The sequence below is a fragment of the Brachycentrus maculatus genome, unplaced genomic scaffold (assembly GCF_059751285.1).
Source record: "Brachycentrus maculatus isolate JH-2025_06_01 unplaced genomic scaffold, ASM5975128v1 h1tg000005l, whole genome shotgun sequence".
NCBI lineage: Eukaryota > Metazoa > Arthropoda > Insecta > Trichoptera > Brachycentridae > Brachycentrus > Brachycentrus maculatus.
In genome coordinates, this window is record NW_028280760.1 from 71062 (window position 1) to 94833 (window position 23772).

At 32.9% G+C, this 23772-nt stretch overlaps 1 protein-coding gene across 3 annotated transcripts in view; it reads left to right on the top strand.

Annotated features, from left to right (window-relative positions):
- wdp (Leucine rich repeat protein windpipe) overlaps window positions 1-23772 on the top strand; it is a 48321-nt gene that overhangs the window by 15666 nt on the left and 8883 nt on the right. The window contains exons 1-2 of one of the 3 annotated variants that reach the window (XM_088278245.1): window positions 15932-16135; window positions 18053-18188. Coding sequence is in view for 1 of the 3 variants with exons in the window: in XM_088278227.1 (XP_088134353.1) it covers window positions 16115-16135 (21 nt within the window). In the remaining 2 variants the exon portion in view is untranslated. Of the gene's footprint in view, window positions 1-13421; window positions 13499-15931; window positions 16136-18052; window positions 18189-23772 lie in introns of those variants that run through there. The other 2 variants (XM_088278236.1, XM_088278227.1) reach the window with 2 other exon arrangements.

The window sequence follows — 23772 nt, forward strand, 5'->3', positions numbered from 1 at the left end:
TTCTTTTATATACCAATTTTAGAATTACGCCCGTAAGTTTTAAAAATGTTAAGCTAAATATATTGAAAATGGGAATTTTACTTTTTTGCAAATAAAAAAATAATTTTGTTTGGAAATATAACTAACTCTTACACGACATTAGTAGAAGCATCCTATTTTGAGTGATTGGCAAATAATTAAATTTTTAATAACCGGTATTCGGTAATACTGTTAAAATTTTACTGAAAAGAAAGAAAAGACAGAGCACATTTCTAATATACTATATATTATATTGTATGTTTAATTTTACAATTCTTTTGTAAATATATAATATTTTAGAAACCAAAGAAAAACGTCTGATTGAGCAATTTTGCCTATGTTGCTATTAAGTTCAACAGAAGACGCTGCCATTGTGACAAAAAACAGCTTTTCAAAAGAACATGTTTTTACAGGTAAAACACAGAACAGGTAAAAAATATAAAAACGCGCGTATTCGAATGCAACGTTGTGACAGAATTTCGAAGCAACCAATGAATAATTTTGGAAGATTTACGATTATAAGGAAACTAGCATTTACATTTTTATTTATATAAATAGATTATATTATAAATTTAAATACACAGTTGTGGCGAGCCGAATTGAAAAAAACCCTAATTTATTGTTCTCACAATACTGTGATTTTTATTTTTAATGTTCACATGCGGAAGTTAACGTTTTAACGTCATAGTTTCGAATACTTTAACTTTACTTAAGTTCGGTGAAAAACAAATATAAATATATTCACTGATTGTCTTTTCGGTAACATTACTTTTTGACAAAACTGATGGACAATCGGTTTCAAAATGACAAAGTCGCCAGAAATATGTCTAGAAGCAAAGTTAAACCTATTAATAACAGGCGGTGGATGCATTTAAAATAATTTCGTTATGTTAAAAATCTGTCTTTGGCATATGCCGATTCTTAAAATAGGCTAAACTTATAATTTAAAGGATTAACTTATAATAAAATACATACAAATTAATATTTAACCAATCTATTATAATCCAAAATATCTTATATTTACCCACGAATGACTGCTTATAGATATTTATAAACTTGGCGTTTAAATTGTAGAACTTCATTTTAATTTATATATTTAATATTTAAATCAAACACCGATTTTTAGAGTTCACTAAATTACATATATTTAGAACAGTTAACATACTATTGAAATAAGAGAAATATCGAAATATGAAACGTCATAGAACAGGAATTGCTCAGTTATTGTAACAATCACACAATTTAATATACGGATGAGTTGATGATAAATAAGGTTTTAAGATAAGATATTAAGGCGGTAACTAGCCCTTATATTAACACTCCGCTAACAGCAGTCGTATCTGCGACCGTTACCAAAACCTATGTCATGCATTTCCAGATGGAAGCAGTATTGGCCATTTGCCAGCATTATGTGTATATAATAAAACATTTGAGGTGATGATGATTTTGAATGACCTTGCCAATACAGATTCTCACGTAAATCATTTGCAATTTACGGAATATTTTTTTTAAAATAACTTAACATGCCTTTTACATGAAACGAGAAGTTGATATGATTAAGAATGCAGAGTAATTATGAATAAAAATAATTCTAATTTTAAGAAAACATTTCTTCTCATTTTCTTGGACGACTCCGTTTTATCTATCAACTACAACTACAGTACATGGCAGAAAGTTTGCAAGTTATAAACATTAATACCATTCTTTATTTATTTTTTTGTATGTACCTATTTACAGTTAATCGTAAGAAAAGTATGAAATGTTTAGTCACTTGAAATATACATATACCTAGGCACGAGTACATATAACTTTTAAGAATTTATTAATAGGGTTGACAATCACGAGTAGAATGCTGAATGTTACACAAAGGTCATAGGCAAGCCCTATAAATATGTACTTATATTTTCATATTCCAATCTCAATCATTTCTTAATCTATGTTGAGATATCAATAAATGTATTGTTTTGATTGCTTGTAACTTCTACATATCGCTCACTCCTTTCAACAACGTCATAAATCAAAAATCGTCAGTTTTCAGTTGTGCACGTTTTCGGATGCCCAGATAATGTACTACATCCCAGCAAAAGAGGTACATTTTAAACTTAATATTTACCCGCTACAGGGCAGAAAATGTAATTTTTCATTTTGAAGAAAATGTATTGTTTAATTATTTTTTTTAAATATACTTAATATTTTTCAAATCGAGAAAAAACCTTCAGGTTTTACCTAAAAAGATCTGTTGCACCATAAAAAGTTCAATAAGTGGCTTGATATTTATTTTTAATACATTGTTTTATATTTTTAAACTTTAAAAACGATCTCATGAAAAATCAAGTTTTTTGATTTATGACGTTCTTGAAAGGAGTGAGCGATATGTCGTTATGTACAAGTTATATCGATCTAAGTTTCGTACTGACATTTCTTGATGGAGCTAAGTTTTATAAAATATAATAACAAGTACTTGCGTAATTTTTTCCACATGAATTTTATTTGACCAGCAACCGGGTTTCGTCGTAACCGACATCATCAGACCAGTCTGATGATGTCGGTTACGACGAAACCAGGTTGCTGGTCAAATAAAATTCATGTGGAAAAAAATTAAATACTTAGTTGTTATTTTATTTGAACTAATCGATCGTTTAAATTTTAAACCAATCGTGGTTGTTGTCAAAATGATGTACATACTTCCTATTTACGATGCATTGTTTTGACATTGATCAGTCGATGTTTTGACCATTTTTTCCTGTATCCTAGTGTGAGCTATAAACCACGATTATCTTAAGACTGTATGGGAAAACCTCAATGTTTTTTTTGTCCAATTTCCAAGAATAACGCTTACATCAGACATATTTCATCGGATGTTTCTACACCACTTGCAAGATCATATTTGGTAAATATTAATAGGGCTGACATTTTGAACATCTATTTTTTTATAAGTTATGGATGATGCTATATAATATGGGTATTACAGGAACAATGTAGAGTAGGCCGGCAGATGGGGGTCACGTAGCCTGCATGGCCTGCACCGCGCGACTTAGACAATATTTACATCTTGACGCTAATTTGCATTTTCTACAAATGGTCCTGACACAAATTAATTACCACAATGACAATCCTGTAAAATACATCAACTGCAAATATTATTTTCACTTTTTATATAGCGGTGGGTTGGTATCAGGACTCCATTGTGCACTGTCACTTCAACTTTCGTTGTTATGCATTTATTTGCCATAATATCGACCCGATCACAAAAAATACATCCTACTTACTTCTTCCTTGTTAAGAGGTGGCAGGTAGTTTTGGGAATTTGACTTGTAAATTCACTTTTTGGTACTGAAATGCTTTAATGAACCCAGTACTTAGTAAAAGATCCAATTTACATTTTCAGGCAATGATTCATGTGATAAAACTGAATATTTTGTATAATATTATGTTTTAACGCTGCTTTCCCCATTTAAAAATTCCTAAACCCGATGCGTTATGTTTACTTAATAATTTATAATTCTCTCTACACGTTTCATTTTAAAAACACGAAGGAATGTTTTGATTATGTACATTACCGACAACTCCAGGTATGCTGTTTACCGGATACCATTAATGACACAATTAGCCAACACTCGTCATTTTACAAACAGTACTCGCTGCGTTAGAAATGGATTCCTTATCGTTTCTGAAAATTTTGTCTGACGAATAATCCTCATTCTCGACTCATAATAACGCTTGAAGTACAATTAGCACGGTGTTAGGTATTCGGTAGGTATACGCTTAACATATATACTGAATATGTCTATTACGAGCACAGACCAATTTTAGTTATTTTTAATGAAACCTTTTGTGTTCAATAGTAGCTCAACACAATCCCCACTCGCAGTAGCGTGGTAATGAATTTCGATTACAATAGTAGCTCAACACAATCCCCACTCGCAGTAGCGTGGTAATGAATTTCGATTACAATAGTAGCTCAACACAATCCCCACTCGCAGTAGCGTGGTAATGAATTTCGATTACAATAGTAGCTCAACACAATCCCCACTCGCAGTAGCGTGGTAATGAATTTCGATTACAATAGTAGCTCAACACAATCCCCACTCGCAGTAGCGTGGTAATGAATTTCGATTACAATAGTAGCTCAACACAATCCCCACTCGCAGTAGCGTGGTAATGAATTTCGATTACAATAGTAGCTCAACACAATCCCCACTCGCAGTAGCGTGGTAATGAATTTCGATTACAATACGTAATTGTAAAATTAGGAATCAGGGCTTCGGCAGCTTATAGTACTATCACGGGAACCTTTAAACTGTTGCATTTATGAGAAAATAAACCAGTTATGTTTTACATTACCAGGATGATAGCTAAAACTTTGCGCTTTTATGCTGCCGATAATATTTTTGTGGGATTGTCCGAAATGGAATAATCTAGATAGATCCAAATCTATCAATTTTTGAGTAATCCTAATCTAATGATTGGAATACATCGAGCATTCGTTTATAAGCCCATAACATTCTAACGTTCAGACACTCGACAGTAAAAAAAACAATGTATTTTTATTACATAATTTTATATTCATATCAATACGTTATTTAAAACACCTTAACAGAATTTTAAATAGCCTAACGAATGCCAATAAAATATTTTAATTTCATTAATTGATTCGGCAGTCACTTTGTGGTAATATCTATACATTTTTAATTTTAGTTTTACTTGTTTTTTTCTTAAAATATATTATGACACGTGTTTCAAATGACACGGAATGCATCGAAGTGTCTCAATAGATTTAAAAAAATAGCGGTATCTGCCAAGTAAAATTCAAATTGAAAACAAATAATTTTAAGTTCGTTATTGGTAAAGCAGGTTTGATCTTCTGATATCGTATCATTATTAAGTTTACCCAGAAGAGATAACAGCGGCTAGTTATTGCAGATAGGAGATAGCACACTGTGTATCGCAGCACTAAATGTTTAGTCCTCTGAAGTTATTCTGTCGCATTGTAGTGCATGTTGTGGTGCTGGAAATATTATTCAACTTATTGAAGATGCTGTAATGCAACACCGGAAACCGGTACACTTATTTTTTATACCTAAAATGAAAATATATTACAATTCGACATAGGAAATTTTACTTGTGAATTTGAATTATTAATATTTGTTTTCTACTCTAATTAAAGTTTATATCATTTTTACTCAAAATACTAAATCTTCAATCCAAATTTCAATCTTTTATAAAAATACAGTTGCATAAAATCGCCATGTAACAATTTTCTACCATCTATTTTACGTATGTGTCCTTTCGAGCCTTTCGTTCAGTCATTCAGTAGGCATGAATGTTTGAATACGTGCGATTTTTATTACTTATAATACATATGTATATGTATATGTATATGTATAATAAGTAGTCATTTATTTCGTGATAACAATTAAATGCCGAATTGATATCATTAATATACGTATATATCTAATTTTTATATATTCAAAAATTCGCTACATTTGTTACGTAAAATATTAAAAGTAAATAAACCACTGTACCTACCCGCATAATACAGGTATTTATTTCCTCGATTGACGCACAACTAAGATTATTATAGTTAAGTTGACAATGTTCATAGTATAGAACCGATGTGCGTCAGTTTTCTCAAAATCTTGATTAATTTTCCTGTTTGTATTCTGACTATGTAAAATAAATATTGTTAAAACTCCAAACCGGGCCTAAATTTCTAAACTTCTTGTACAATCAGATTTAAGCAGTTATGTCAAAGGTTTTCGGTAAAGTGTGTAAATACTATATGTAGCGTAAAACTTACAAATGTTGTTTTATTCAACTTCATTCCATAGCATGAAAGATTTCATGTGCAAGATTTATGTTCGTATGACAAATGTACATTTATTTTTATATTACAAATCAACATTATTTTCAGATAAGACTAAGCAGCTTGCGTTTGAAAATCAAGTTGTGGTAGAGTGGGGTCGAACCTATAAACTCCGACTCAGGGTCTGTGATATCCGCGGTACCGCAACTCGACCGTACCGCAAAACTTGTAGATAAATCAGAATATGGAAATACTAACTTTTCCTCAATTTTTTGGTTTTATCAGTTTTTAAACACATTCAAACCTCATAATGTGGGCAATCAAAATAGATTTATTGCCGGAGCTAAAACCCTTTAGGTCCGACAATTTTACAAATATCCTCAAATAATACACGAAAAAATAAAGCGTCGTGTTTGTATAAACACCGTATCGCACTACGCTTGTATAAAACTGCGAAAATATTTGTGGCCGTTTTTTTTCAATTTAAAATATATAAGTAGGTGATAAAACAAATGTTCCCTGCATTATGACGACTTTAATTGATATCGATAAAGCACACGAGCAGTTTTTTTTTATGGCCGTGCCGATAAAGTAGCACGCAGCATCTAAGGGGTGAACTTAGGTGATGATATTGTTCCGCTGTTGTTTCTCAAACTGATGCAGCATTTATTAAAGAAGAATTTTTCTTCAATCTCGTTTGGGAATTCCTTACCTAAACTGATCTGCCGCCGTAATTACGACCACCGAATTCCTCCCGTCGAGTTTTATTTTAACGGCAGCACCGCCACCGTTGTGGTTATGGGCATCGGGTTTGTGTTTTTGTATACTGCTGTATGTATATGTTATACCTTTGATTATAGAGGTTTAATATTTTTGCCAGTTTCGCGTTTAAGCAATGAAGAATAGGCTAATGCTTACTGATTGAATATTGGACTGGCCAAGAACTATAGTGCTCCAGCGATCAATAGATTGTGTTTTTGATGAAATTCCGAGTTATGACATTGCGTTTTTTTAAAATCTGGATTAATTATGACCTACTCTCGTATATGATGAAGGTGGTAAGTTTACCAGATATTCTTGCGCAATCCTTCCCACTCTTAGCTAACCGAACTTACGGCAATTAGTCACAGGTAAACGAAGCTCATAGTGCAACATTTCGATTCTTTGTAATGGTGACAGATATAAGGTATGACTAATGCACAATCCGACCGATCACAGCCCTGTCATATCTAGGTCGAATATAAATAATTTAGACGTATGTAATGTTATGATATTTTTATAATTTAGGCCCAGAATGTGAAAGAGTAGTATCAAATACCAAATGACATTACTTAAATAATATTATTTTTGACATCTCATCAAAGATGAACAAGAATATGGAAGTCTGGGCATTTACGGGGCTGACGACCGTCATAGGCTGGTTTAAGTTATCACTTTACACGCGTGTAACATTCACCAATTCTACCCATTATTGACAACCACACTTCTCAAATTCTTGGAAGTTCTATATATATGAACCAATTTAGAAACCTTGTTCTTGAATCACTAGGACTTCACTAAAGACATTTATTGGTGAGATGTAAAGAAGCTTTTTACTAAGCAGAAACTCTTATATTAGTATGTGAGGTCCGAACCCTGGATTATAATCACACACATGAGAAACGCCAGAAAATACCATTTTCATTTTTATTATTAAGCTTATTACAACATTTTGAGTGTGTCCAAATACTTGTTCACAAAATCTGGATTATCTCCAATTACAGGAGTTATTTTCATATTACTTTTGTCATCTCATCAAAGATGAAGAAGAAGTTCTAGTATTCTTCTTCATCTTTGATGAGATGTCAAAAATAATATGAAAATAACTCCTGTAATTGGAGATAATCCAGATTTTGTGAACAAGTATTTGGACACACTCAAAATGTTGTACTTAAATAATATATAATATGTATCATAACAGATTAACAATTTAGTGTAACCTGAATTTAATGAATTAAAAAAAGTTTTGTAACTTATGACGTGACGCTCGTCGCGTTACGCGCCCATCCATCCCTCTCGTTCCTACATTACCTACATTCATATCCCTCTCATTTATTGTTTTATAATTTTCCATTTGTAGATGCTCAGTTGTCGAACATTCTAGCTAAAACGGAAAATCTGCGTTCGTGTTAAAATTCTGGAAAGGAAATGGTCATCCAGGAGCGCCGTTACGCTATCCCTTTTCCTATTATGGAGGTGTGTAACTTCAATGTAAACTTTTCGAGCATGATAATGTGTAAAATATATTCTTCTTTTCTTTAGTTTTTTGAAATTCCATCGCAGTGCGTATCTGTGCTGAGATTCCACACGGAAGATAACGAGCTAGCTTCATTGTATTTCTAACTTTAACATTACTTCTATTCTTTAAAAAACGAATATTCATTCATTTTTTCATCGGTATCATCAACTTTCTATCAATACTGATCGAAGACCTATTAAAAATTCTTATGTCGTTAGGAATGAAAGCCCAGAAGAAAAGTTAAAGTTATCTTTGTAGATATTATATGTATTGTTACATTACACTATGAAGTCAAACAGTTAACTTCCGTATGGAATCCCAGCCCTGGTATCGGTATCATATCTCGAGACAGCTGAGAGTTGTGGATGACACGGTGTTATAAATCATGGAGTAATATCGCCACGGGTGCGGTCACGGCTATTCCATGACCGGTTTCTCTCATGAACCTCCATAAAGTGACCAGTTCCAGTTCTTACGCACGACGAACACAAAATACCCTCGGAATATTTCCGTCGTTCTCTTCCTAAAATAATATAAATACTTACATAGTTAGCGCACATTTACTGACTTAACGCATCAAGATTTTTCCAACGATTTTATATATGAATAAATTCATTACACAATTACAGTAACACATGCACGTTTACACTATAGAGTGTAAACGTGCATGTGTACCCAACGCGTTTTGTTTGTGATATGAAAATACTATTCATTTTCAAATTATACTATTAAGTCTATAAACTTTTGTAATACATATATGTTATACTTATAAAGTTATTTAACATTAATACGCACGATATTTTATCTTTATTTAAGTCATGAATATGTGTTTTCATTTAATATTAATCTTGATTGTGATAATAATAAATAGCTATTTCTGTGCCCAGTTACTTCATCACGGATATATCCGTTATCAGTATTACCTACCTACTTTCCCGGCAATATACTCCCATATGTATAGCTGTATATACCTAAGTTAGGGTTTTAGTAAATCTTCATATAATAAATACACGCATAGTTTGGATACAATCGTGCATTTCGGAGCGATTTGGATCGAACAATGTTTAGGTTTTCCGAGAAAAAGTCGATAAGTTAGCTCGCAACATTTTGGGTGTATCCAAATCCTTGTTCACTGGGTTTCTACACTTAGGAGTTATCTTTACACGGTTATATTTTATTATAGTAATTTTTTTCACTGTTATATTTTTACATTTCAAATAAAAGGGTGTCTGGTAAATAAAAGCTTTCTCAAACCAACAATAGATGGCTGCCGTTAGTCCACACTTTGAAGCGTCATGAGATTTATGATATAAGTACGTATAATTACTCATTAATTGATTTACAAAAATTTGAGTAGTGTGATTGTCAATCATGGGTGAAATGGTGAATGTTTCAAGTGTGTAAAGTGGTCACTTCACTAGCCTATGACAGATTATAAACCCTGTAAATACCTAGACTTTCATATTCTTCTTCATCTATATTTAAATGCCAAAATGATAAGTTAGTTATTTGGACATCATCGACTCGAAATGATAGACATTGAAATATAACGATACAGAAAAATGATTAGAGATTGAATATTTACCGATTCGCTATTTTAGAAGAAAATGCATCTCGTTTCTTTATAATTTGCGTGACTGGTTCTGTTAAAAAATATTATATTAGAACGATTGCCTACAAATCAAAGATTTTAATTAAGAGTCGATAATGATTCCGAACCTCCATGGGAGACATAAAATGCTTTTTAACAGTAGTTGTCGCTAATTAGGTTATAGTTTATTTGCAAAGTACATAATGCCACTGGCGAGAAAATAGAGCGAAGCAATAATACTAGTACTTAACCCGTGATAACACCGAAGTCAACGTATTCATAATTCATAATAATTATTTCAACAACTGTGACCTGCGAGAATTCATTTTTACTATCTGTAGTTGTTTTCGTAATATTTTACTACCATGTTGATAGATTTGCAACCTTTGCAAAGCGTCGCTGTGCAACTGAGAAATGCGGTATGGATATTATTAAATTTATCCATGCATACATTTTTGCTATGAAATCTGCGCAGTATACAAACGAAAGTATTCAGTGTGATCTACCGATCGATCGGATTTATCGCATTCAACACGTTCAGAATAGGCATTTTATGCTACCAGGTGTTCATTTAACCCCAAATACCGAAGCTTCAACTTTCAACACATTTCATCGCCGTTTAAATATCATTTCGCAAATGTGTCAGCAGACGTATCGTGAGTAATCTTACAATGTAAAGCTTAATGGGCTTCCGGTTAAGGTTATTATGCATTATAAAGAGTTATCAATACGATGTGAATAAAAGTAGGAAATTAATGTTCATTTTTGTAGAAATATTAAGATTAATTCAAATCAGTCGATCCTACAAGGTCCTACAGGACCTTGTAGGATCCCTTTTTTGATTACCTACTTTAAAACAAGTTCTTTTGTGTGTGTATTCAATAATATTGTCATGTTCACTTCATAATTTTGAAATGCGAAGTATCAAAGTAACGTAAGAATCGCACGTAATTCGCGTTGGATAATAATGCATAATTACTGCATAGGAGGGTGGTCATGTTATCCACCGAGTCAGTCGTGGACGGAGTTGCATAACTTCACATAACACAGCTCACTTAACACAATGCGAGTTTTGCTATTTGTGGGTATTTTAATTATTTATTTGGTATAAATTTTTGTCACATTACGCCGATATTAACCAACTCGTAAATACAAAAACAGTTAAATTTCTTTTTGTATTTAATCTTATTGGATTGTAGTTACTCGTGTTATGATCACTAAGTTTCCATTCAACGACAAAATGGGTATCGTTTTCTTTAGCAAATACATTCAATATGTCAATTGAAAATAAGCGATATATAATACATAATTACGATTTGCATTAACGTTTCAACGAAAAAACAATTATTTACTAATTTAATAATAATTAAATGAAAGGAATAATAAAAAAGTATTGCAAATGAAATGCTATTATACAGATGATTCGTATTTATGGATAAAATCCACTTTGTTAAGTTAAGACCTATTAATAAAATGATGTGTGTATCATTTTTTCCGAATCAACACTAGTCACAAAACACGCGTGTAGTTTTGTGGATAGTTGTCGAGGTTTTGTGTGGCATGAAACGATCCTGTCATATTTTCATAAATAAACATACATATCGCTCACTCCTTTCAAGAACGTCATAAATCAAAAATCGTCATTTTTCAGTTGTGCATGTTTTCGGAATGCCCAGAAAATGTACTATATCCCAGCAAAAGAGGCATATTTTTAACTTAATATTTACCCACTACAGGGCAGAAAGTGTTGTTTTTGCATTTTGAAGAAAAGGTATTGTTTAGTTATTTTTTTTAAATATACTAAATATTTTTCAAATGGAGAAAAAACCTTCAGATTGTACCTAAAAAGATTTGTTGCACAGTAAAAAGTTACATAAGTGGCTTGATATTTATTTTTAATGCATTGTGTTATATTTTTAAACTCTAAAAACGTTCTCCTGAAATATCACTTTTTTGATTTATGACGTTCTTGAAAGGAGTGAGCGATATGTCAATTATAGCGTATCAGCTAACAAATTGCCGCGACACTTGTCACTGTATGTTTCTTCTTAAATAGGTACCATCATTTTTACGGTAACTAGGTTACTGTTATTGGCTTATGTGTATTTTTTGGTAGGTACACATCGCAGCGCTTGGAAAAAACAAAAAAAGATTAGTCTTTCATTTGAGAGGCGGAGCAATTAATCTGATTGTAATAATATACAAATTAAGATTGAATTAAACAAATTGAAATGCATATATGAATTCGATTATAGTGTATTCCACTGCGCAACATTTAATTGACTAAAACAATACATAGTCCTGTTTTAGTGCTGACCAGATAAATCCACTTGTTATACCGAAAACCAGACGTCAGTCCAGATTTTAGATCAAAGACCAAAGAATCGTTTCAGTGTAGTTCAGCACTTGCGAAAAGGCTCTTATTTGGACAGCTGTTTAATGTCGTTTTACATTCATTTGAGAATGTTTTATAAAAATAATTTATTAATTTTCATTCGTGAAACTTGTTGGTGTCAACTGAAATAGACGGCGCCCCGGTTCTATTTATTTTCGCACTACACGATTGATTACACCTTAGTATAAATTATCAAAATAACGTCTAGAATTAATATTCTATTTTATTTTACGCAGCTAATTAATTCATATCTAAAATAACATAGTTGTTACCGACATCATCAGACTCGTTTTAAAACTTTAGTTGTTGTTTCGACACTCTCCTTATCATTCATCGTTCACTTTGTGTAATTCCATTCAAAAACTCTTCTTCACCAAATAATAGTTATTGCCTCGTCAGGTGAACTATAGAGTTGTTTTATTATTTTATGTTAGCAAGTAACCATACTTTAATGCTAAGTTATAGCGAAAATTTCTTATGACGATAACATGTGACCGTGTACCCATTAAGCAACAGGGAACGGATACGGATCCAAACATGTAGACGTTTTACAAAATAATGCTGCAACTTGCGCGTGATATTTTTACCCCGAAATATACCGTTAAAACCCAATGAGCAACGGTGACTAGCACTTTCCGCTAACCTTTGCCATTGGCTTTAATATTCGATATATACTTTCACTGGATTCGTTGAATTTTGTTATTTAAATACACAACCCGTATTCGCGGAAACGTCAGACACTTTGTTATACGAATACTGCGATATTTGTTCACCTTGTCCAGAATTGCGTAATCTTTTGACAGTTGATTTGCCTGCGGTATCGGACAGAGTCGAATACACTATTATGCATACCTCATATTAGTAATGTACCGGATTATATTGTCAAAGTAATTTAATTGTCTCACTAGGAAAGAATTATGCACGAAGCCAAAAATGTTCCAAAAGCCAGACATTCGAACAAAAACTTTACCCAATATTTCGTCATTTCAACTTATTAGGTGATTTTAAGGTCAATATTGGCTTTAGTTTTTAGTGACATCAATAATGTAGGTTGGAGTGGCGAGCATACTTGCTTTCTTTTACCTACGTATTATTTTGAAGACTTATTCTTGGCTCTTCCCCTCGTGACTGTGTAACCTCTAGTTTATCGGTTCTCGTCGTTCTTCCTGTTATAAGTCACGGGAAAAGCCTTCTTCCGCTGCTCATTTTCACCTTTTCTAACCATCATGAACTCGCCCAGACTGACGTCTTCTTCGCGGCTTCGCAGCTAGTCACACGCATTGGAGGACTCTTCGAAGTGCAACAAAGTACTAACTTCTCTTATTAATTCCAGATTGTTCCGATCATCAGTGAAGCTACAATATCTGTCCATTGACGTAGACGAATCAGCATTCAAATAACCAGACACAGGTAAATATAAATTTGTAAAAAAACTTTTGTAAAATTACCATCTCGCAGATTCTGTGGAACATTTTATTACCACGATAGCAGAAGATCCGGGTTTGTTTGAGTACAATCTATAATTTGAATATTGAAAGCATTAACTTTGTGGATCATTGTAATTTATTATTTGGAGAAATAAAAAGACTTTGTTTTTTGATACACACTTATTATTATTATTTTTTATTAAAAACCTACTAATTTCGGCAACAACCTGTTGCCCTCTTCAGGGTTTGTTTTATAACTATGTATTTATAAGTTTACTAGTTTACTAGTTATAAAACAAACCCTGAAGAGAGCAACAGGTTGTTGCCGAAACGAGTTGGTTTTTGATAAAAAAAAGTGAGTGGATCAAAAATCAAATTCATTTTTTTTCTCCAAATAATAGAGTAGGTACAATCTAATTTAAAAAATTATATTTGCCCCAGAACCTATACATAAATTAACTAACTAACTTACCATCACTCAGCTTCCCCGGAGGGTGGGTAGAGAGAATAGAACACACCACACCACACCACTCTGTCTTTGCAAACATTCTTTGCCTCTTCCACGTTATGCATCTTCTCATACATACCCGCCGATTATTTCGACTCCTAACCTGACCACTTTCAAGTATTTGCATACCTGATAGTGCAAAGTTTTTCTCTCTTCCTCTGCTCGTTTTTCCAACTACATTCGCCTCATAAATTTGTTTTACCGTTATTTCCTCACTCATTCGTTCCACATGTGCAAACCATCTCGACACACCTTTCTTAGTTTTATCGATAATTCTTATCTCAGCTTTGCATTCCTTCCTTATTTTAATTTTTGAACATCTATCATACACCTTTTTGCCGCAAATTCTTCCGAGAGATCACATTTCGACTGCATTCAGTCTACTTTCATCCTTCTTTTGCCAACTCCATGTTTCACTTCCGTACATTAGGGTTGGAACCAGGACTCCGTTGTGTACTGCCAGTTTAGCTTTCGGGGAAAGGTTTTTATTTGCTATAACTGATTTCAGTGCACCATTCACCCTGTTCCCAGCATTCACTCTCCTTTCTATATCTTTATCAGTCTTTCCATCCCTAGAAAACATACATCCCAAGTATCCGGTCAACATTTATATCGAGTATATTGATGCTAAAATGATATTTGATATCTTTGGAACACATGTCATGACATCATAGACAACAAGACCGAGTAGGTACATTATTGTAATATGTACGTACGTTATCTAGGACTATGAACTTTACAACTAACTCCCCACTCACCATGCATCATATTCACATGATAATAATTTAGTCATTATTTATTTTAATTCTTGCGAAAAACCAAATACAATTATTCAAATCGTATCATGTAGCCAAAAACGAACTGTTATTTTTCTTCACACCGTTTTGGTGACATTTTTATTTTAATTTTTAGTTGGGTTATTTGTGGTTTTGTCTATGCTTTAGGATGCGAGTCTTAGTAATATAAATATATTATTTTTAATTTGTTTCAATTATTTTGTTTTTGCCAATGGGTGCGTTCTCAATTTCTAATGAAACATTGAAAAGAATAATCATAGGTGCAATTTGTTTGCAAACGCCAAAAAATATATCGAGATATGGTATTGTTTTACATTAATTTTTGATATTTTTACCTTTAATGTCATCATTATGAGAGAGCGGTGGGTTTGAAGGACATTACTGGTATTCAGGAAAGATAATAGAAGAGGAGTGGCAGCAATAACTAGGGCACTCGGGTTTGCATACCAGTATTGGTTTGTGGACATGCAGTTATAAGCCACTGGGACATAGCGCGAGTCAAACAAGTAATATTTCGATCAACTAAAACATGTTTTTATTTTTTATCAACTCACTTATTTACTTCATTCAAAAACATGCTATGAATATAAGTTGGGTTGTGACTTTTATGGGAGATTCCTACATATCTATGTATATGCTCATTTATGCCCTTTGGAGGATCTACAAATTTATTTTTGTCAAATTTCATGCGAAAGTAAAAAAGTTTATAGTAAAATAAATACCTTTGTACTTAGTAAGACAGTAAGGAATAAAAAAATGTTTAGATATAAATAATCTACAAACACCCAGACCAAATGACAAAAAATATTTAAAAGAAAAATTCAAATTGAAGTTGGCGGTATTCGAACATGCGATGCTAGTTTCGCAGTCGAGCGTCTACCCAACTACGTATAGTGGGATAACACATGCATGAATTCGTACCTATCTGAGAAAAACACAGTAAAAAAACAGGATGTCACGTCGTTTGACATGAATCTTGGGATTTACCATAAGTACAGATTCGCGTGTTGAAAAGTTGCAAAACTGCACACATTTTTAGGCCAAGACATATTTTCTCGTCGTCCAATCACAGAGCGTATATTGTTCGTGTTGTATCGCAGAGTTGAAGTTCATTCGTAATCGGACACTTATCTATACCGGTCGCGTTCCTACTACTAGCCGACTAGCCGTATCGCGTTTCTGCTCGATTGTGTGACCCTACCTTAACTTATCTAATATTTATGTATTTCAATTTAAATATAGCGCTGTTATTTCTGATATTTAAAGAAAACAGTGCAGTGTTTTCAAATAGTTAATGTGTGGTGTCGTTTATGATGTTAGTATTTTTTAATTCATCAATTTACTCGTTAATACATCATTTTAAAATATTTTAAATGATGTATTTACACTGAATTTTTCATACTTATCTATTGAAAAAAATGCAGCTCTACATGTAATACCCTAGGGCAGACAACTATTTGGGTGTATTTTTTTAAAAACAATGTATTGTTTAGTTACGCAATTATAATAATAATCTTGACCTAACTGACAGTAACAAGTTTCTGCTTTGTCACCATCGCAATGTGTAATTAATATTACGAATATGAACATAGTTATTTTTACATACTTGTACATTACGCTTGACTTACCTCGCGATGCCAAATGACACGAATTTACCTTTATTGATTACCAGTCACACTGATATAACGACGCCGACTGTGTAAACCGAGACAATGTAGCTTCGGCAAGAAATCTCAATACCGAACCTTCGTTTTCTTCTGACCCTCATCCCCGCCTAATGGTGCCCAGGGCACAACATCAACTCCATATGTTTCTCGACCAGTAATCTCACTAAAGGAAGGTAATTCATCCACGCTTCGAGTGTCTTACGTTAACTTAAAAAATATTACGTTAAAATAAAATATATTTCTGGACTAGTACGATAACCAAACGCGTTAAATACAGATATGTAATTACATGTTAACAATTTATGATACCTACCTGTTTGAAGAAATGTTATTTTTCAATTATCAATAAGTTCTTAATTTGCAAATTTTTAAACCGTAAAAAAGTATGTAAAAGTAAGGTCAGTAAGTCGGCTGTCCAAACTCAAAACACAGTAAGGGACATTTTTTTGCAGTACGTTTTTTTTTGCATTTTTGGACTAAGTATATTCTACTTACTCCAAAAATGCAAAAAAAACGTACTACAAAAAATGTCCCTTACTGTGTTTTAAGTTTGGACAGCCGAAGTGCGATGATCAGCTTTGGATTTCAGATACAGTTTTATCTTCGGGAAAACATTATTAGGCGTTTCGAATTAGGTCCTTCTTAATTAAGAATTTCTTTTGTAATTTATTATTGTTTTTTTTTTTAAATATACAAATATTCAATGGATCAGAATTTAGATCAGAAAAGAAAAAGATCTCTGCACTAATTATGTTAAACTTGTGTGTTTTATGACTCATTAAAACATTATTTGAAATATCATGCGTAATCCAAAATTTAAAACAATATGATTGTACCTACAATAGTAACTCGTGATAATCTTGTTATTTGAACTTTGATTTTAAGCAAAGATAGATACTTAGTAACGGTATATAATTATCGATAATGATATAAGTCAAAGCTATTATAATCGCATAATCATTGCAAACTTTAGCGTCATAAGATAATTTTATCTCGAAAATTAAAATAATTGAATTGAATTAAAATAAAAATAAATTCACTGCCAAAATTTGAAAATAAAACTTAACAATATTTTCACAACGATTATATGTCGTTATGACGATATAAATACTTCCATATAATGAAATAAATACGCTTCGGTTATTTTATGAAAATCAATAACGTCAATTTTGGAGAAATCGGAATAAGTAAATATTATTTCTGATTTATTTATCAAAAGGGTCGTATAAAAGCACGTAGTTTAATACCACCTTGTCGTGCTAATAAACTGAAAATTACTCTAAACGAAAGTCATGAAAAAAAGTAATAATAATAATATTTGTTTTGCGTCGTTTGATGTCAGAATTAAAGAAGAAGAATAAGATAACTTATATTATGTATTATGTGAAGCTCAATATACGTTTTCATTTATCGTTTAAAAACGTCAAATATTGTTGTCGACCTACGCATACTGTAGATACCCGCTTCCTTCTACTGTCGATCCACTAAACGCAATACGTTTTTCATTATTATTACTAATTATTAATTTAAACTTCTTCCAATTTGATTGAATTTTAAACAATAAGAATAGATTAGTAAATAACCGAAACGAAAACCGAACGACTGTTTTAATTAAATCTTCGATTAAATTCAGTGTTTAATTGTGAAACATTAATAGTTTTGTGACAATAAGGATCTAATCATCATTTTCGCTAAAAAACGGTTAGTATCTAATTAATATAATTTATTCTTAAATTATCAATTTTTGTTTTTTCAATTATCCAGGTGGTGCATAGGACTCCATATCGAATCAAAAGAGTGTAACTATCATTAATTCGACAGACGCCGCAACGTAGTTGGGTAGATTCTCGAGTGTGTAAAATGCGTCGCGGGTTCGATCCCGCTAATAACTAAATGAATTCAAGAAATATTTGTTTTCAATGGGTCTGGGTATTGGTGACGTATTTTTCAATACTGCCTTCTCTATCTTTACTATCTTATCATGAGACAAGCTTTTAAAGTACGGGTATAGGCTTTGCGGTTTATTTCTTTAAAAAAATACATTAGACGCCATAATTGAGGTGTACATACTCGTATAACACATTTTAATTATTGAAACACTGAAACAAATAAACATAACTCCACACTTAATGGAAAGATATAACAGTTGAAGTTTTTTCTTAAGATCACAAAATAAAACGTATAAAAGCGAGGGTCACCTCGCTTTTATACGTTCGGCTGGTCACAGTTCGGCACTCCAGTTCATTGGATCTAGAAATGGAATATGTTGATTTGATGAGAACATGTGATGTAAGTGAAGGAGGTTAGGTTGAAGGACATTTTGTCTATATGGGATAGAAAACGGGGGAGAAACAGGAATACGAAACTAGTTTTAAAATATATAAATAATAAATCGTGTCATGTTTCTCCAAATCCAGTGTTGATTTTTTTCTTTGTTTATTTTATGCTTGTTTTAATTTTTTGTTTGAATACCTACTTAAATATAACTTTCAATTCTTACGATGTTAAAGTTTCCTCGTAATCCAGAACCGCGTTTCTTAGAACAACAAATCGATGAAACCGGTACCTGGAAGTTTCTGCATAAATACAAAACTTCATTGTCTTTGTTAAAAACAGGATATGTGTATTTACATTTGGTGCTATGGCGGCAAACTTCATAAATGGAATTAAAACGTTATTTTCAGTTCTTTTACCTTTATTTTGATTTGTGCGATATTGGCGCCATACTGAAATGTTGTGACTTCGTCTAATAGAGCTGTAAAACGATCGAGCCAATTCCATTCATTTATTGACATACCAGAATTTGTCCTCATGTTTTTTTTTATTCCTAAGGGTCCCCCTTGGGACCTTAGATCCTTATCTAGAAAAAGAAGAAGAAGAAGAAGAAGATATTTTATTACATTAATTCATTCATATTTTTTATAAATTCCAAAAATTTGGATTAGAACTGACACCTCATTGTAGTAGGCAAGTTCTGTGACGTTAGGTCGAATCACACCGTTAAACATTTTGTTGTCACGTTCCGTGAATAGTTAGCAGTACGAGAAGTGGTTGAAACATCAATCTCGTTAAGATGAGAGACGAGTAATGGTCCGCTTATTATTTTCCTTCCTACGTACTCTTGGTTCTTTGTACCAGTTCAGTTCACACGCTGAGATCTGTACAAATCTACTCTCGACGTTTAATTAAAGCGATCTCAAAACAGCAAAAAAGTGTCAAAGTATGCATAGAACGTACAATAAGACCAAAATAAATCGATTAAACAAAAAATATTGTAATGCGCACAAGGTTTTTTATTCTATGTGAAATGTACTCATTAATATACAAATAACGTGTGTTTATAATGTCGTAATGACGCCCTACGCAAGTCCAGGGTCAACAGGTCGTATGCCTTGAACGATAGTGGGCTAATAACCTCACAAAGGGCGCAGCAGATCTACGATACTCATTTATACATAACTAGGCGTCGATTCGTTTTTTATATTATATTATATTTTATTCAATACAGCGTTGTCTCCGGTTCTATTATGAACAAGGAGTATGCAAAATGATAATGACAATTTCAAATGACGAATGTTCTCGCGGGGTATCTTCACTCGTAAAAGTGAAAACGATATTCGTTGCGCTAATATTAGTGAAAAAATAGCACTCTAATATTTTACAATCGATAAGAAACTAGTTTTAATACGATTTTATGGTGAATTTTATGATTGGTAAATACCAAATTTCACAAATGTGAAATGATTAAACTAATATAAATAGATGAATTGTTACGCGGTGCTGTTGGTTCACGAGTCTATTACTAAAGAATATTACGTGGGAAGAGCACTCTTCTCATTTGCGAAGATTGCGTGGCGTTTTCTGAATGAAGAATGACGTTACGGGAGCCGCCTGCAAGGTCATACGCTTAACTAACGAGCCCCTTCCTCTCTATGTTTGGGATAAAAAATCTCTTCACACAAAACAGAATATCTTTTATCATTCTCTATATAGTCCCTTTTCACTCGGTGTTTCTCGCCACCCTCACCCTTTCATGAGCAAATCGCTTCTAATTATCCACGTCTCCTGCTACAAAACGCTCACTCTAAAAAACAAAGCATATGGAGTAAGTCTACGTACTTTTGAATCGTTGATTATTTATTATTCACGCTCATCAAATATTCAGTGTTGTAAGTTTGTGTAATTTCAAATATTATGAATTTAAATTTAGTTAAGTTTGTTCAGCTTGAATTTAAATCGTATCAGGTCTTTAAGCTAACATTAACTATTTATGAATATGTTTTGATAATACTACGAAGATTAATAATAATAGTTGGTTACCCAAAGAAATCACAATGTTACTTCCTATCCGCTATTTCGACATCCACGGCATTGAGTGATTGATAACGGGGGATGCCTGTGCTTATTCCTCCCAGACAGGTCCTCCTTTGTCCTTCCCGTCTGCGTTGTGTCTCACCATCCTACCCCAAAATCTTTTAAGTATTCCTTTATGCTATAAGCTCTCTTCCTCTATTTTGTGTTGGCTTATTCACATTTCAGTTATACAACCACTCTTTTGTGTTATCGTTTCTTATTATTTATTTTTCCCATTTACGAGATGTGCTACCTGATCCTATTCACTTGTGCACTTACTCGTATTTACATCGGTGACATGATTTGTTTAAGCTTTGTTAGAATTAGAATACAGTATATAGTTTAGAGTAAAATTATATTTTATGTGATTCAGGAATCAATAGACAAAATCATTAATTTTATAGAATTTTGCAGGAAATAGTTACATCTTCATCACGTCTTCATTCGTTTAAAAACTATAACACTTTCATACGTGTCAGTTATGTTACATATTCAATTTCGTTTTCAATTACACCATAGGATTTCGCTACAGTAAAACATTTTTAGACAAATGTAAAAGGCTAAATACGAGTATACATGAATTTCAGATTTTGGAATCGGACTTCTGCAATGTTTTTTTCCAATACGATCTAAAATTTTTCTAGCGAAGAGTATCCAAAATTTCCGGTCGATTCAACGTAATAGGTCGATATCCCATAGGAAAAGTAAATCGGATCTATGTATTACCATAAAAATGCTTTTACACAAAATATAAAGTATGATAGACAAAACATGTTTTTGATTATCATACTGTTTCCTGTTTCGCTCCGTTTCGTGAGTTATTATGCCGTACTGTGTTGTACTCACTTCTTGCTATGTTATGACATTCGTTCATCGTCAGAAATTGTCGACTGATTACTGCAGATAAAAGAAGTTCGCCTTTACATTTATAATTAGGTTTCTTAATATTTTAAATAATAAAATAATTGTGCCGACGTAAATCATTAATGTAGCATCAATTAACTATTGCGATAAAGATTTAAAGAAACAAATGCACACATTTTTTTTTGTGAGATTTAGTAAAAGTTATTCAGTATGTGGGATCACTTGGCTCAATTTCAAGTTGGCATTGAAATAATTTGTCAGGTGGTATTCTTATCCGTGTTTACTGCTAGAGGCTGGTGTAATATCTACAATCTGCAGTACATATACACAATACTGGCACAAAATGAACAACTGCAATTTTTTTCTCGTTTACTGCACTAATCTTTCAGTCGGGAAATTCCGTCTGCCAAAAATAAATATAAATATAGTTTTTACGACTTCAAACTAATCATTTCGACGGTGTTAACAATACGTATAGAATTCCTCGTCTTAAGTGTCTGGACATAAACTAAGTAACTCGGAGGAAGGCAGAGTGAATAGAACGCCACGTCAATCTGTCCTCGCAAATAGTCTTCGCATCTCCTAATGTAATGTATGTCAATATGTTAATGCTGTGTGTAAAAATAATCATATTTAATCTTCTGTTAATAAATTCGTATTTGATTCAAACGCAGATTAATTAACCTAATAAATAGGCATTATATAATTGGATCCCATTTGTTTAATACTGTTGTCGTTACAAGTCGATATGATCGCCATCGTAACAATATGGCCGAGGTTTCCTGTCAGGATTCACGGAGGAGCAATTGCTGCAATTGCCGGATGGGACGCATTACGTACTAGCGGTGACTCCAGCAGTGGCAGTACTCCATATCCCGCTAGCTCCAGTCACCGCCGGCGACCTTCGCAACTCCTTCCGAATCATCCCGCCCGCGCCGTTCCGTGCGCCATTTCACTATTTCCCGAATTTCGTGATTGCTTTTGGCGGTTTGCCGTTTCTCGGTTGACAGGGTGCAACTCGCCCTTCAATTTCACAAAGTCCTAAACTCCGTATGCTTACATATCAGAGTGAAATATTTTTGATGGGTTCGTAAGATTTTTAAGAAATATTGGTATTTACTGAGTGATTTTAATTTAAATTAAAAGTGGATACAAAGTCACATTTAATTATTGGTAGTGTCTTAGATTGAAGAACTCTAACTCAGTCGGCTAACTTTTAATTTAATAGTAAATAGCTATGTGATCTTAAAATGCATCGTGAAACTACGTTTGTACATCTTAAGCCAACTGTTTCCACTATCCGAATGTTTATTAGATAATGTTATTAATGTTACGTTGATTTTATGACCTATCCGGTATTTTAAAAACACTTTTAATAAATAGAAGTAAAGCTTTACTTTCGTGCTCGGAATGATGACCGCGTATTATGTTCATTGTCGGATATATAAAATAGCATCGAAGTTATAAGATTAACCTTTTCAATAGAACAGCCCTTTTATATAGAAGTCCACGCCTTTTCCGTTGCTCGAGATGTTTCCCGATCTCAGGGCGGCACCCGCATAAATGCATTGTTCAGTAAGTAATGCGACATGTTCAAGGTAATATGTGTCAATGTCGGGATTTAATGTTCTCTCCAGGACGAGGAAGCTGGCAGATGATTGCAAAGGCCAAATGACTGATTGGCAAAGCGAGTTTATCAGATCGTGTCTCTGAAAGCAGAATCAACCGAGATTATAATTGACTTCCCGTTTTCGTGCAGACCGTTCGTAAGAAGCAGCTTCATAAGGATTTAATGCAGTTTTTATAGACTTTATTTTTTAGATACTAAGACTTTATAGACTTTATTTTTTAGATACTAATATTAATGAATATGACGCATAAACGAACAGTTATTGAAATATACACTCTACTTGACAACAACTAATTGTAGGTAATCAAATACGATCTAAATAAATAAAATCTTCTAACCCTTATCCGCACCCGATGGTGCATAGGGCACTGCATCATATAAACGCGGTGTTACCTTTCCTTCGTGTTAACACGCGAAGGAAGGGTGATCAGCCCCTCG